Raw genomic sequence first — 16,690 nt, 5'->3', positions numbered from 1 at the left:
CTCTGGAATGGTCTGCCCCAGTCTCTCCGGGAGATGAACTGCGTGGACACTTTTAAAAAACATTTGAAGACTTCGCTTTTCAAAAAAGCTTTTAGTTAACAAGATTTTATTTTTTATTTTTACTGCCCTTTTATGATGCTACACATGTGATGTAAATGTATGTTTATTGTTTCTGTGTACAGCACTTTGTGATTTTATCTGCGAAAAGCGCTTTATAAATAAATACTTACTTACTTACTTACTTACCGGGCTTAGATTCAAAAGAAGACACACTCCAGCGTTTGATCACCGCTGGCAGGGCCGCCTTTGGGGAGGGCGTATAGTGAACAAAGGCCGAAACGTCCGTCGATCCAAAGGTCCACTACTGACAATTTGTCTTCACCAAAAGATAGAGTAACGAGGCTAAACAAAATTATCGTACACCAGACTGAACCCCAAACAACTTAGAAGACAACCCTAAAACAAAAGACCATCCAAATCCAAAAACAAGAAACACAAAAGGGCTTCCAAAAACAAAATGGCCCCCCGAAAACAAAATGGCTGCTGAACCCGAACACACCAACTTCCAAAAACTGATAAGACACATGTTCAACCTAGTCAAATTACACCACCACCTCTCAATCCTACAACGTGCAGAAGAACAAAACTTCACACCAAAATTCATCCAGGATCTACAGCACCACTTGGATAAGTACGTCAAACCAGCCTTCCCTGACAACAATGCGGACCTGTTTTTATCCGGAAACAGCAAAAATTGGTCCCACACAACCAAGATTATACTAAAAGATCACTATGCCAACAAAGTTACCAATCTTTTACAGGAACTAAAAAACCTCCCATGGGAAGAAGATGAAAGAGCCTGGACCATAGCCTTATGCTGGATATACAAATCCTACCCAAATTGTCACTCAAATACTCTCAACGAAGTATGTGAAAAATTAGTGCAACTAGGCCTTAATATTACCCAAGATAACACCAAACTACCACGAGGGAAGAAAAGGAGACCACTAAAAACAACAAACCAAACAGAAACCAACACCCACACACCCAACCAACCGAGTCCAACAGGTTCCACACCAGACGCCCAACAGACCCTTGCAGTACCGGGGATGGACACACTCACAACCAGCAACCTGAACCCAATACCAGGGAAAAACATCACCCTGGACCTGACCCAACCAGAGGGTGATCAAAACACAGAGGGGACCGAAACACCCATAGCCTTGCTCACAAATGAGCCAATGGAAGAGGATACCCCACTTCCCCCCGCCCCAAAAAAACCCCAAACAACCCAAATAATACAAACCACCCAAACAGATAAATCAACCCCCACAACAGCCAAAGAATTAAGAGTTAAAATCCAAAGATTAACAAATCAAAAACCCATTGAACAAATCCAAATCCACAATAACAACTTAACAAGGCCAACCTGCATCTCCTCAACTCCCCCGGGACCATTGGACCCAGACCAACTACAGAGGGAACTACAACATTTTGCAGAAGACCACCCCTGCTACACAAGACACGAACACCAGGGCAACAAATACAACAACTGGTCTTTACGACCCACACGTCCAATACTTATCATAGGAGACTCCAACTTGGCCAACCTCCCCAAAATAAAAAACGACAAAGTACAAGTAGACTGCTATCCAGGAGCTAAAATAGCACACGCAATACACTTACTAAGACTAAAAACACCAACAACGGACCAGGTCCAAAAAGTAATCTTGTCTTTCGGCATTAACAACAGAGAAAACATGTTACATTCCACAATCAAACAACAAATTCAGAAACTCCTAACCTCAGCACAGGACACCTTTCCTTGCGCCCAAATCTATATACCTCTATTAAATTTTTCCACCAATCTGGACCCACCAAAACAGACAACACTAAGACTCATCAACCAAGCACTCCTGAGATCCAAACAACACATACCGATGATTCCACCCTTCCAGTTCCGCACACACCGAGACCAAATACACTGGACCACGAGCACGGGTGAAAAAATCTGGTCCCATTGGGAATCTTTTTTAGGGGTTGAGGAGGATTAAGTCCGTCCACCCAATCCTGCACTCTCCTCTGGAAACTTACCTCCAAAACTTAAGAAAAACACAATTAAGCCCTTAATTAACCCTAACCCCTTTAAATATTATTCTACAACTGGACATGATCCTTAACACTAAACCTAACCGCTACCGCCTCCACTCCCTGGCCAAATTCGAGGTTCTATATCTAACCCTAAAATCCTAAACCTAAAACCCAATCCTAAACCTAAACCTAACCCTAACCCTAAATTTTAAAATGTTATTCTACAACTGGACATGATCCTTAACACTAACCCTAACCGCTACCACCTCCACTCCCTGGCCAAATTCGAGGCTCTATATCTAATCCTAAACCTAAAACCCAATCCTAACCCTAAAATCCTAAACCTAACCCTAAACCTAACCTTAAGCCTATACCTAACCCTAACCCTAACCCTAAACCTAAAACCCTAACCCTAACCCCAACAATAACAAAACGACTTCCGAAAACAAAATGGCCCCCGAAAACAAAATGGCTGCCCCCCCCCCCCCCCCCCGAAAAAAAGTAAAGTAAAATTAGGGTCTTTACAGAACCTAAATCCTGCCCCCCCCCAAAAAAACCCTTTTCCTCTTAAAATACAACAATTCTAAAGATAAGGTTAACACCTAAACCTAGAATAAAACCCAGAATAAAACGAACAAGAACACACCAACCACTTCCATCTCCACCCCATTCCTCACCACAGGCAATGGGGTGGAGACTGGAAACTGAGACGAGGTCCACACAGACCCAGTTGTGGTGAAGCCCAGACAGGCTCCTGCTTCTGTTCCTCAGCTACAGTTCTATGATCCCTCATTCCATTACACACACATAGTTCCAATTTACAACGGGTTTGTCCAATCAGACACAAAGTGGGATGGATGCATCCATCCTCCTCCCACCTTGACGCCTGTCATACAGTCACCACACTGCACGGACACCTCACCCACTGATACAAATTCACAAAACCTCTTGATGTGTGACACAAAGACGAGAGGAACATGAATAACAAGCGTCGGCCCGTGCCTACCTTTGATTCCCTATCTAACTGGGGGGGTCCTCGAACTCCCCCGGGGGTCTCATCGAGAAAACACATTACCCTACCTAACCCTCTAACCCTAACCCTCCGTTTTTCGGTCATTAGGAGTGGTTTTTTCACCTATAACCTAACCCTAACCCTAACCCTAACACTTACCTTCTATTTTTTACTATACCTGGACATGATCCCTAATACTAACCTTAACCGCTACCGCCTCCACTTCCTGGCGAAATTTGAGGTTGCATGCCAAACGTCCTCCTACAGCCTTGAAAGTGGTGCCAGTGGAAAGCCAGTCTCTTAAAACAAAGGCTCGCTCTGGTCCCGCCCTCCTATCTAGTCAGGGGGTGGAGTTACACTCACCTCAACCAAAAACCGGAAGTTGTGTTCAATCGAATCAGAAGGCCCAGAAATGGCTTTTCTGTGAATATCACAATTTTCCATACAAAGTCAACACAGTCAATTTTTGCCTCCAGTCTCCGACTATGGCAGGTACAAAATGGCCTGTATCTTTTGATAGGAAGGTGCTAAAAGGATGCAATCAACGTTCGTCTGCTATAATTCGGGTACGGGCTTTCCAACGGTACCACCCCCAAGTCTTTACGACCTTCCGTTCAAAAGTTAGCATTTAACGAAAATTCGAAAAATCGCAATATCTCGGGAACCGAACGAAGACATCGGGCTGATACCTTTCGAAAGCTACATGAGTTTCCCACATGTCTACCAAGTTTCAAGTTTCTCACACATTCCTGCGCAAAGCTACAGCACTTTGAAATTTTCGTGTGCGAAAAATGAGAAATTTTTGCATCACCATATCTCGGAAACGAAAGATCGCACAGGTACGTGGGTGGTACCGTTTGAAAGGCCTATATTGACTTAGTTGGGATTGCCACCATCAAAATGTAAATGGTACGTTCCTATCAAATGTTATCTGCAAAAAACCTCCAAAAACCTACCGTTCATTTTCGCAAAAAAGTGCGATATCTCCGGAACCGTAAGTCGTAGAGAAAAAATTCCAACACACGTAGATCGGGTCAAATTGACTTATGGAGGGCTGTTTCCAAGCTTTTGGCGCTACGACCTTCCGATCAAGAGTTATTGGCCAAAAACGTACCGTAAAAAGTGGTTTTCTTGCCTATAACCCTAACCCTAATCCTACGTACAGAGCTGATGTTCCCGGCAGCGCACAGCAGTGCACACTCCGACCAGAGAAAGTGCGGAATTCATGGATAATGTGGCGATTGTGAGATAAAACTATAAAAAAAACAGGCCAAGCAGTGACACTCTGTATGTCGGGGAGGAAGAGGAAGTTACGTGTGTGCAGACTGATGGGGGAGAGACTTGGAGGAACACCAAAATACAGTAAGAAATCAATTCAACTCTGACCCAGATAGCAAAATAATAATTTTATCAACAAAAGCCCAGTCTGTGTTTTTTTTTTGTTTTGTTTTATATAAGGAAACAATGTTCAGATGTTAGAGTTGTCACTAAAGCAAAAAAAAAATATTAACTTTAAAGTCACTGACAGGATTTTTTAGAAAAAGGCTTTTTTCTCAGCTTTTTCCTCTGAAACTGAAGATTTGTGTAAAACTTGCTCTATTCAACAGCTGATTACAAAAGAACGAAACGAGCCAGAAACAAAATTTTTAAAATGAACGTAGAGGTTTCAATCTTTCAGAATCTGGTGTCAAATTTCAGATAGTCATAGTAGAAAATGTTCTGTGGGTCTTTAAAATCAGTCAAAATGCTCAAAAACAGCTGGCATTGAGGGGGGTTGAAAATCTGAGAATGGCTGGCACTGAATGAGTTAATGGTCTTAACTTTGAACATGTACTACTATATATGGACTACAGGAACCCTTGCCTTCTTATCCGGTCCATCCTCAGTGGAAACCTCAGGTCCTCTGTTGCCAACAGGTTGCCTGGAGTGCTCCCATGCGCTATGAACTCACAGAAACGCAAGTCGTGTGATGCCACCTGCTGCGCATTGTCCAGGTCTTTCTTAGATGCCCGTGGACCAGTTTTGAATTTTTTCAAATCATTCAGGATTTGCACTATAGGAGAGAATAAATAGGCAATAATACTACTAGAGCATATACAGCTTTATATTTTGTGAAGTGTGTTGAGATGACTTGTTGTACTTAGCGCTATAGAGATAAAGTGTATATAATATAAATATGGGGTTAGGGTTGACCATTACATTTTATGCTACATTCCACGCCCCATTCCTGTTCCACATCACCTCATTGCCTTCACATTGTTTTTCTGGGCCGGGTCAAGAAGACACAGTGGTGGCTGACGGTCTTTAGTTTGCCTACTGCTGGGCCCCCCCATGTGCTACACTTCTTACACAAACTCTAGCTCTCTTTCCTTCACACTCACTCTACTGATCCATCTTAACATAATTTCTGACGAATGTGCACGGTTTGGTGGGATGTGGACGACATTCGCCGGCCCGTGTCTTGCCTTTGATTAGCTATTCCAAACTGGATGGTCCAAGGACTGTTCGGGGGGTTCATCGAGTCCCATAACCAATTTACCTAATTCTAACCCTTTTCTAGAGCATAAGGGAGCATAAGGACATTTTATGACAATCATTTTTACTTAATGTGTAAAAAAATATTCAGTGGCACCACATAGACGTTCACAGGAGACGGATGCCCCACTCTGAAACCAAACTTTGCGCCGTACAGAATGAAGTTTGACTTGGAATGCGGCCGGTAGGAAGGCATTGCCTCGTGCCTTGACAGGTCTGAGGGTCCGTTATCAATGCTTGCCGTTTTAATTATAGTTATGATTATGTACAAGTGGATATTAAATAAATCAGCATTAACACCATTTTGTAGGATTTTAAACATTCTGATGATTTTTATTAAGAAACTAGACAAATGTACACAGTAAGACTTTGTAAGTACATTGTGCTTTAAAATGTTGCACAAATCTATACAAATTAAAGTCCTTTCAGTTTTCATGCACTCAATCTTAGTTGTAATGTTTAGATTAAAGTGTTATAAAAAATGACTCATAAAGAAGCTCAACCAGTCCCTGAACCCGGGACGTCAGAGTCTAAAAACCAAGCAACACTTTTTACCAGAGTAAAAATAACCTGAGCTCATTGGGTCACGCATGACCAGGGCAGACTCTCCCAATGGGTGAGGGCGTGGCTCCTCCTACAGGTTGAGCACAGCTGATTGGAGGAGCTCAGAGCTTTCATCCTCTTCTTTGGTTACACTCTAGTGAACAAGCAGCTTCACACTGGAAGCTCATTGGTGCAAATCTCCAAAGTGTTCAGAAGGTGTGGTGTCCCACACTTCCTCTCATGATATGTAAAGGTCCTTCTAATGCGTAGCTTCTCAGTGTCGGGCTCGAGCGTGGCCGTGGACATCTCTGGTCCATTTGATCATAGTCTCGGGAGATCGATACAGGAAGATCAGTTTGGAGTAAAGTTCCTCTTCTAACTCCAGTTCTCCTGTTTCTCGTACCTGAACAAACACACATCATTCATGGCTTTAAACATGGATCATAACACACACACATATTATTATAAATATGATATTATATCTAGGTGTGTCAATTTAATGCATCAATTGCAATTAATTCATTGCATGAAAAAATAACGCATTAAAAAATTTTATCGCGGTAATTGCTTCTTTTTTTACACCACAAACAGTGCAGAATCTTTCTCAATGCACGCGTTCCCAGTATACCCATAATACTGATATACCGGCTACAACAGTAGAAGCTGAGGAGTCTTTGAGCGCGTTCATTTTAGTTGAAAAACAAGTTCTGATGATCTACGGCCAGGTCCGCGGAACGTCTCTGCGCCAAATAGCACGTACCACGTTCCTGAGAATTTAGTATGACTCAGTTCCACTGAGTAAAACAAATCAAATTGTGCGACGTAAAATATCCATCTACGTTGAATTGCCTTTGAAACGATATATTACTATGTTCCAATAAATTGAGAAATTACCGGAAAAGGGAATGGGCCCCCATCTCCCCCTTTCAGAGAGGCTCTTGACATCTGCTCATAGAATATCCATGTCAAATTACAGCACGATTCAACAGTCATTAACGGAGGAGTAGTCATTTGATAAATGGTACATAAGTAGTAATAGGCCACATTCATAAATTGGTATGTGTCAATGATTCGGTAGCACCAACCGTCGCATTATTTGAGTCATAAATAAATGAGAAAACTTTAATGGAAACTGCCAAAAAAAGGGGGGTGGGCCCCAAATCGAATTGAGGGAGGCACAATCTTAATCTACGCTGAATTATCTTTAAAAGAATATATGACACAAGCATGTTCCCATAAATTTGGAAATTACGGGAAATGAGAAATCGACTTTTGTTTTTTTTGTTTTGGGGCCCCAAATTGAAAAATGGGCTCTGAGCGTCGATGCGTACACATCGCTGTGGTGGTAGTGCTAGTAGTAATAGTAGTAGTAGTAGTAATTGTAATAATAATAGTAGTAGTAGTAGTAATAGTAGTAGTAGTAGTAGTAATAGTAATAATAATAGTAGTAGTAGTAGTAGTAATAGTAGTAGTAGTAGTAATAGTAATAATAATAGTAGTAGTAGTAGTAATAGTAATAATAATAGTAGTAGTAGTAGTAATAGTAGTAGTAGTAGTAATAGTAGTAGTAGTAGTAATAGTAGTAATAGTAATAATAATAGTAGTAGTAGTAGTAGTAATAGTAGTAGTAGAAGTAATAGTAATAATAATAGTAGTAGTAGTAGTAATAGTAATAATAATAGTAGTAGTAGTAGTAGTAATAGTAGTAGTAGTTAATAGTTGTGGTGGTAGTGCTAGTAGTAGTAGTAGTAGTAGTAGTAGTAGTAATAGTAGTAGTAGTAGTAATAGTAGTAGTAGTAGTAGGAGTAATAGTTGTGGTGGTAGTGCTAGTAGTAGTAGTAGTAGTAATAGTAATAATAATAGTAGTAGTAATAATAGTAGTAGTAGTAGTAATAGTAGTAGTAGTTAATAGTTGTGGTGGTAGTGCTAGTAGTAATAGTAGTAGTAGTAATGGTAATAATAATAGTAATAGTAATAATAATAGTAGTAGTAGTAGTAATAGTAATAATAATAGTAGTAGTAGTAATAGTAGTAGTAGTAGTAATAGTAATAATAATAGTAGAAGTAGTAGTAGTAATAGTAATAATAGTAGTAGTAGTAATAGTAGTAGTAATAGTAATAATAATAGTAGTAGTAGTAATAGTAGTAGTAATAGTAATAATAGTAGTAGTAGTAATAGTAATAATAATAGTAGTAGTAGTAGTAATAGTAGTAGTAGTAGTAATAGTAATAATAATAGTAGTTGTAGTAGTAGTAATAGTAATAATAATAGTAGTAGTAGTAGTAGTAGTAATAGTAGTAGTAATAGTAATAATAATAGTAGTAGTAGTAGTAGTAATAGTAATAATAATAGTAGTAGTAGTAGTAGTAATAGTAGTAGTAGTTAATAGTTGTGGTGGTAGTGCTAGTAGTAGTAGTAGTAGGAGTAATAGTTGTGGTGGTAGTGCTAGTAGTAGTAGTAGTAGGAGTAGGAGTAATAGTAATAATAATAGTAGTAGTAGTAGTAATAGTAGTAGTAATAGTAATAATAATAGTAGTAGTAGTAGTTGTAATAGTAGTAGTAGTTAATAGTTGTGGTGGTAGTGCTAGTAGTAGTAGTAGTAGTAATAGTAGTAGTAGTTAATAGTTGTGGTGGTAGTGCTAGTAGTAGTAGTAGTAGTAGGAGTAGGAGTAATAGTAATAATAATAGTAGTAGTAGTAGTAATAGTAGTAGTAGTTAATAGTTGTGGTGGTAGTGCTAGTAGTAATAGTAGTAGTAGTAATAGTAATAATAATAGTAGTAGTAGTAGTAGTAATAGTAGTAGTAGTAGTAAAAGTAATAATAATAGTAGTAGTAGTAGTAATAGTAATAATAATAGTAGTAGTAGTAGTAGTAATAGTAGTAGTAGTTAATAGTTGTGGTGGTAGTGCTAGTAGTAGTAGTAGTAGTAATAGTAGTAGTAGTAGTAATAGTAGTAGTAGTAGTAGGAGTAATAGTTGTGGTGGTAGTGCTAGTAGTAATAGTAGTAGTAGTAATAGTAATAATAATAGTAGTAGTAGTAGTAGTAGTAGTAGTAATAGTAATAATAATAGTAGTAGTAGTAGTAATAGTAGTAGTAGTTAATAGTTGTGGTGGTAGTGCTAGTAGTAATAGTAGTAGTAGTAATGGTAATAATAATAGTAGTAGTAGTAATAGTAGTAGTAGTAGTAATAGTAATAATAATAGTAGTAGTAGTAGTAATAGTAATAATAATAGTAGTAGTAGTAGTAATAGTAGTAGTAGTAGTAATAGTAATAATAATAGTAGAAGTAGTAGTAGTAATAGTAATAATAGTAGTAGTAGTAGTAGTAATAGTAGTAGTAATAGTAATAATAATAGTAGTAGTAGTAATAGTAGTAGTAGTAGTAATAGTAATAATAGTAGTAGTAGTAGTAATAGTAATAATAATAGTAGTAGTAGTAGTAATAGTAGTAGTAATAGTAATAATAATAGTAGTTGTAGTAGTAGTAATAGTAATAATAATAGTAGTAGTAGTAGTAATAGTAGTAGTAATAGTAATAATAATAGTAGTAGTAGTAGTAATAGTAATAATAATAGTAGTAGTAGTAGTAGTAATAGTAGTAGGAGTAATAGTTGTGGTGGTAGTGCTAGTAGTAGTAGTAGTAGGAGTAGGAGTAATAGTAATAATAATAGTAGTAGTAGTAGTAATAGTAGTAGTAGTTAATAGTTGTGGTGGTAGTGCTAGTAGTAATAGTAGTAGTAGTAATAGTAATAATAATAGTAGTAGTAGTAGTAGTAATAGTAATAATAATAGTAGTAGTAGTAGTAGTAATAGTAGTAGTAGTTAATAGTTGTGGTGGTAGTGCTAGTAGTAGTAGTAGTAGTAGTAATAGTAGTAGTAGTTAATAGTTGTGGTGGTAGTGCTAGTAGTAATAGTAGTAGTAGTAATAGTAATAATAATAGTAGTAGTAGTAGTAGTAATGGTTGTGGTGGTAATAGTAGTAGTAGTAATGGATTGCTCACTGGATCATTCCCTGACGTGGTGACGTATCGATCATTTCCTGTTTACGCTCTACTGCTGCTAGCAGCGCTCTACTACTGTGTTCTGCTAACGCTAATCAAACTTGTTGTCATTGATATTTTAGCCTTGAAAACACTTGTTTTAACCTTTTATCGTACAGTTAAACAAACGAAGGTTAAGTAAAAAGCAACCTCGACTCTTAGAGGCAGTGTAATCTCCTTTAAACTTCCTTTTTGTCCTTAGCTTAGTTTAGCTTAGCTTAAATTTAGCACCTATGGCTTCTCTCTGTATCAAGATGAATATGTTAGTTTAAATGAAGCCACTCCTCCCAGTCATTTAAATACTCATATGCCACGAGACATAGGCCGTGGAGGTGGTGTAGCAGCTATTTATTTATTTATTTATTTATTCAGTTCATTTCCGACATGGTTGCAATCACAGAAATTCATTTGACATTCAGAGCAGAATCACATCATTGTTTTTTTTTTTTTTTTTTTTTTTTGTCCTTTTTCATGCCGGAAAGGGCGACGGAAAAAAGCATTATGCTTATCTAGATCCATCCCCTGATTTGAACACAGATAATTTTACATCCAACCTCGTTTCTTCCCTTTTTTTTTTTTTGTTTTTGTCCTTTTTTATGTGATGTGTTCTCGTCTGCAGTCATTGTTCCTGTTGTTACTCCTCCTCACTGTCCTTTTTCTCCGTATCTCCTCGAGCTTTCTTTTCCAGTCGTTGTTTACGTTCCTCCAACTCTCCAAACATAAAGTTCTTCTTCTCTCTGAGAACCTTCATATCCTCTGAAAGTCGCCTCAGCTTACGATGCATCAGAAAGGCACATACACATACACATACCCCATCATTAGCAGGCCAAAGATCATGACTCCTAACAGATAGATGTCCTCCACATCTTCCACTGTCCACTTGGGTATGTGTCCTTTGGACACGGTATTTCGTGCTGAAGCAATTGCCTCGTTGAGAAGATTTTGTCGATGGTGCTCAATGACCAGTTAATGAGTTCCATGTCGTCGCTGTAGAGTTTAATGAAGAGTTGACTTGAGATCTGTATGTGTGTAAAAATGTCCTCCTCGTTTTCTCCTTAAATCCTTTCAGATTATCGGACTGTTGTGTCTCTTCGTCAAGGCTGTTCCAGAGGTTCATGGCTCTATACACAGTACTATGTTTACCAACGTTTGATATGACCCTGTTTGGTCTAAACACATTATTATGTCTGAATTCATAGGGATTTTGATTGTATGTGAAACGTTTTTGTATTTGATGTGGTAGTTTTTTAGATGAAGCCCTAAATGCGTGTATTTGTGTGTTGTAGTGTATTATTTCTTGCAGTTTTAGGTATTTTGCCTCAACAAATAAATCGTTTGTGTGTGTGTTGTGTGGTGCTTTATGTAAAATTCTTATAGCTTTTTTTTGTTGTTTAAATAATGGTTCAAGATACGTTTTGTAGTTATTTCCCCATATTTCGGAGCAGTAATTTAAGTGCGATGCTATGAGTGAAGAATAGATTGTTTTAAGTGATTTGTTGAAGCTTCCATAGGATGTAACTGCTTTTAGCAACTTTGTTTTTAACTATTTGTATATGTTTTTTCCAGGTCAGCTTGTCGTCCATCCACACTCCTAGTACCCTATATTCTTTTACTTCTTCTATTATTTCCATGTTTAGTTTCAGTCTTATTTCTCCTGTTATTTTTCTCTTTCCGAAATTAATGAATTTTGTTTTACTGACGTTTAGGGATAGTTTATTTACATCTAACCATGTCTGAATTTTTAATAGTTCCTCATTTGTTGACTTTATTAAAGTGTTAATGTCTTTGCCTGAGCATAGAATGGTTGTATCGTCTGCAAACAACGTTAGTTTGAGGCAATTTGTGACTTTGAAAATGTCGTTTATGTATAGAATGAACAGTTTTGGCCCTAAAATTGAACCCTGTGGAACACCACATTGTATGGTTTGGCATTTTGATGTGTGTTCTTCAAAGTCAACATATTGTTTCCTATTTGTCATATAGCTTTTAATCCATTTTAAGGCGTTGTGCTTTATTCCGTAATTTTGAAGTTTTTCTTCTAGAATATCATGATTAATTGTGTCAAAGGCTTTTTTTAGGTCCAGAAAAATTCTGAATACAAATAGTTTTTTTTCTAAAGCTTCTCTTATATTCTCCGTGATGTCAATTATAGCCATTGCTGTTGAACGTCCTTTTCTAAACCCATATTGTCCTTCATGTAGTATATTATTGTCTTCTATAAATTTGTCGAGTCTTTTCATGAACAGTTTTTCCAGAATTTTTGATAATTGTGGTAATATTGATATAGGTCAATAATTAGTGAAATTACATTTTTCTCCACCCTTGTAAATCGGTCTGATTTTTGCAATTTTCATTTTTTCTGTGAATACCCCATTCTTGAATGATAGATTACTTATATATGTTAATGGCGGGGTTATTTCAGCTGTTATGGTTTTTATTAGACTCATAGTTAGATTATTAACGTCTCTGGATTTTTTTGAGGTACAGGTTGTGATTATTCTGTCCACCTCTGCTTCTGTTACTTCTTCAAGTACAAGATACTTATCAATGTCTTTCTTCTCATTGTCAAAATGGTTCCATTTAAGTGTTTGGTGTTTATTTATTCCTTTCTCTGTGTTTTTTCCAGTATTTATGAAAAAACTGTTGAGTTCTTGTGCTATTATATTTTTATTGTATTCTTTTACATTGTTTATTATAAAGTGGTCTGCATTTTTTTCTTTACTTTTACACATGGTTATGGTGTTTATAATTTCCCACAATTTTTTGTTTTTGTTTTTATTCTCTTTTGTTTTTCACAATATTCTCTTTTTTTTTCTCTTAGTAAATTATTGACTTTGTTTCTGTATTTTTTATAACGTATTTCTGCTTTCAATGTTTTTTCTGTTATATATTTTTTATATAATATGTTTTTCTTTTTGCATACGTTGGCTATTTTCTTATTAATCCATGGTACTTTGTTTATTTTACTTTTGGTTGTTATTTGTTTCAAAGGGCAGCATTTATCGTATATTGTTTTTATTGTGTCTGTAAATGTGTCATATGCTACGTTCACGTCTTCTTCATTGAAAACACTCTCCCACGTCTGTCTTTTTATCTGTTGTTTAAAGTTTTCTAGTTGTTTTTCTCCTTCCAGTCTTCTGTATGTCTGTGTGTTATGATTTTCAAGGTTTTTCTTCTCTTTTGTGTTTAGTATCATAAATATAGGTAAATGATCAGAGATGTCATTTATTAATATACCACTCTTTAGATCTGTGTTTTGTATGTTTGTGAAGATGTTGTCTATCAGTGTTGAGCTGTGTTTATTAATTCTGGTTGGTTGCGTTATGAGAGGTTTTAATCCATTTGTGTACATGCAATTAGTAAAGTCTTCAATGTGTGTATTTTTTAAAGGATTTAAAATGTTTATATTGAAGTCTCCACATATCAGTAATCTCTTATTTTTAATTTCTTCTATCATTTTAGTTAGTTTCTCATTAAATATGTCTATTTTACAGTCAGGTGCACGATACAAACAACAGATTATTATCTTACGTCCCTCTGGACTTGTAATTTTCACTGTTATACATTCCATTACTTCTTCCACGGTTAAACTCATCGACTCTATTATCTCCATCTCTATATTTTCTTTTATGAATAGTGCTACCCCTCCTCCTGGCTTATGTAATCTGTTCTTATAGACAAATTTATATCCTTTTATCATAAAATCCATGCCTTTTTTTTCTTTCAACCAAGTTTCTGATAGTGCTATTATGTCAAAATTATACAATGTGGAGATGTAATCCTTAATGTCTTCAAAATTTGCATACATACTCCGACAATTACAGTGAACAAGTGACAGACCTTTTTCCTTCTTTGTTTCCACTTTGAAGTCATTCTCTGTGTAGTAATGGCTGTTCGTGTATTGTTTCCAGTGTGAAAAGTTGTTTGGGTCCACTTCGTCTACTTGATTAACCTCCCGTTGTTGATGATGATGATATTGTGGATGATTTTTAGTGATTCTTTCCATATCCATGATTTTTATCAGTGTTCTTGACTTTTAGGTACCTCATTCGTATTTTTCCAGGTCTTCCATCCTTTGGATTAGAACGGGTTTTCCATTTTCTCCTCCTGGGGGTGTGATGTAAATCCTGCAGCCTCTGGTCCAAGTTTTCACAATTTTTCCTCCTTTCTTCAGTTGTCGTGCTTTCCATGCGATACTTGCATTCTGCTTCGTCAGGTTCTCGTTCATATCATTCCTCTCTCCTAATCTATCCTAAACCAAAGGCCAGTTACACTTCCTTTGAAAGCCTGGTTCTAAATTTATCTCATACTGAATCAAAAACCTGCCAGCCAGTCTTATTTGTGATAATTTACCGTCCTCCAGGCCCTTATTCTGAATTTCTATCAGAATTCTCTGAGTTTATATCAAACTTAGTCCTCAGTTCTGATAAAATACTGATAGTAGGAGATTTTAATATCCATGTGGACAACGATAGTGATAGCCTGAGCTCAGCCTTTATGTCCCTAATAGACTCAGTTGGCTTTTTTCAAACTATTAATGAAGCTACTCATCGTTTAAATCATACTCTTGATCTTGTTCTAACATATGGCCTTGATATTAATGAACTAAAAGTCTACCCTGAAAATCCTCTGCTATCAGATCACTTTTTAATATCTTTTAACATTATCCTAGAGGATCTCGCACTGTGCAATAAAATAGTTAGGAGTAGAAATCTGTCCAATAGTGCTGTGGCTAAATTTAAAGAGGCCATTCCTGCTGCCTTAAACTCAGTGCACCATCCAATAAATAACTATGATATTAATTATAACCCCTCTCAACTGGATCTGCTTGTCGATAGCTCTGCTAGTCTACTAAAATCCACCTTGGACTCAATTGCCCCATTGAGGGAAAAAACTATTAAACGTCAGAGGAAAGCTCCGTGGTTTAGCTCTGAAACTCACACACTCAAACAAACAACCCGTAAATTAGAGAGAATGTGGCGCTCCAATAAAACAGAGGAGTCACGAATACTCTGGCAAGAAAGCCATAGTAAATACATGACAGCCTTACGACATAGTCGATCTACATACTACTCCTCACTAATTGAAGAAAATAAAAATAATCCGAGGTACCTTTTCAGCACTGTAGCCAGGCTAACACAAAGTCAGAGCTCTATTGAGCCCATGATTCCTCTAGCCCTCAGCTGTGAGGACTTTATGACATTTTTTAACCATAAAATTCATAAGATTAGAGATAAAATTAGCCACTCCCTGCCTTCACCTGGGCCTGCTGTACCATTAAATGTAAATAGGCCTAACCTAAACTGTTTCACACATATAGGACTTCAGGAACTTAACTCTATTATTTCATCCTCCAAACCATCGACCTGCCTTTCAGATCCGATCCCAACTAAGCTGTTTAAAGAAGTTGTTCCCCTGGTCTGCCCATCTTTGTTGGAGACAATAAATATATCCCTATCAATAGGCTACGTGCCACAGTCCTTTAAAGTAGCTGTAATCAAACCCCTTCTCAAAAAACCTACTCTTGATTCCAGCACTTTAGCAAACTACAGGCCTATATCTAATCTTCCTTTTATTTCAAAGATTCTTGAGAAAGTTGTGGCAGCTCAGCTCTGTGAATTTCTTCAAAACAACAGCCTGTTCGAGGACTTCCAGTCAGGTTTTAGAGCTCAACACAGCACAGAGACTGCTTTAGTTAAAGTAACTAATGATCTACTCTGGGCTTCAGATGAAGGACGACTCTCAGTGCTGGTTTTATTAGATCTTAGTGCAGCTTTTGACACTATAGATCACTATATTCTACTAGAGAGATTAGAGGAATTACTTGGAATCACAGGGACTGCCCTAAACTGGTTTAAGTCCTACCTATCTGATAGGTACCAGTTTGTACACGTGAATAATAGGTCTTCTGTGTACACTAAAGTAAGCTACGGGGTTCCTCAGGGCTCTGTGCTAGGTCCAATCCTCTTCTGAGTCTATATGATCCCCCTTGGTAATGTTATGAGAAAATACTCTGTTAACTTCCACTGCTATGCTGATGATACCCAACTGTATGTATCAATGAAGCCAGGTGAGACAAATCAGCTATCTAAACTTGAGGCCTGTCTAAAGGACATTAGGGCCTGGATGGACCAAAATTTTCTTCTTCTCAACTCAGACAAGACTGAGGTCATTGTACTGGGCCCACGACACCTTAGAGAAACCTATGCTAGCCTAACTGCCCTAGATGGCATTACTCTGGCACGAAGCACAACTGTTAGAAACCTTGGGGTTCTATTTGATCAGGATTTATCCTTCAACTTTCACATAAAACAAACTTCAAGAACTGCCTTCTTTCATCTCCGTAACATTGCTAAAATCAGATCTATCCTGTCTCAGGGCGACGCCGAAAAGCTAGTCCATGCTTTTGTTACCTCTAGACTGGATTATTGTAATTCTCTTTTAGCAGGCTGCCAGAGCAAGTCGCT

The 16,690-nt window shown here is 37.4% G+C and overlaps 1 protein-coding gene across 1 annotated transcript in view; it reads right to left on the bottom strand.

Annotated features, from left to right (window-relative positions):
- Positions 1-6,333: 6,333 nt before the first annotated feature.
- Positions 6,334-16,690, bottom strand: part of piezo1 (piezo type mechanosensitive ion channel component 1 (Er blood group)) — a 159,292-nt gene continuing 148,935 nt past the window's right edge. The window contains exon 44 of the mRNA XM_028467785.1: positions 6,334-6,584. Within this exon, the coding sequence (XP_028323586.1) occupies positions 6,456-6,584 (129 nt within the window). The 3' untranslated portion in view covers positions 6,334-6,455. The remainder of the gene's footprint in view (positions 6,585-16,690) is intronic.

Source organism: Gouania willdenowi, chromosome 15 (genome assembly GCF_900634775.1).
Source record: "Gouania willdenowi chromosome 15, fGouWil2.1, whole genome shotgun sequence".
Classification (NCBI taxonomy): Eukaryota; Metazoa; Chordata; class Actinopteri; order Blenniiformes; family Gobiesocidae; genus Gouania; species Gouania willdenowi.
This window is presented reverse-complemented; position numbering and strand designations above follow the sequence as displayed.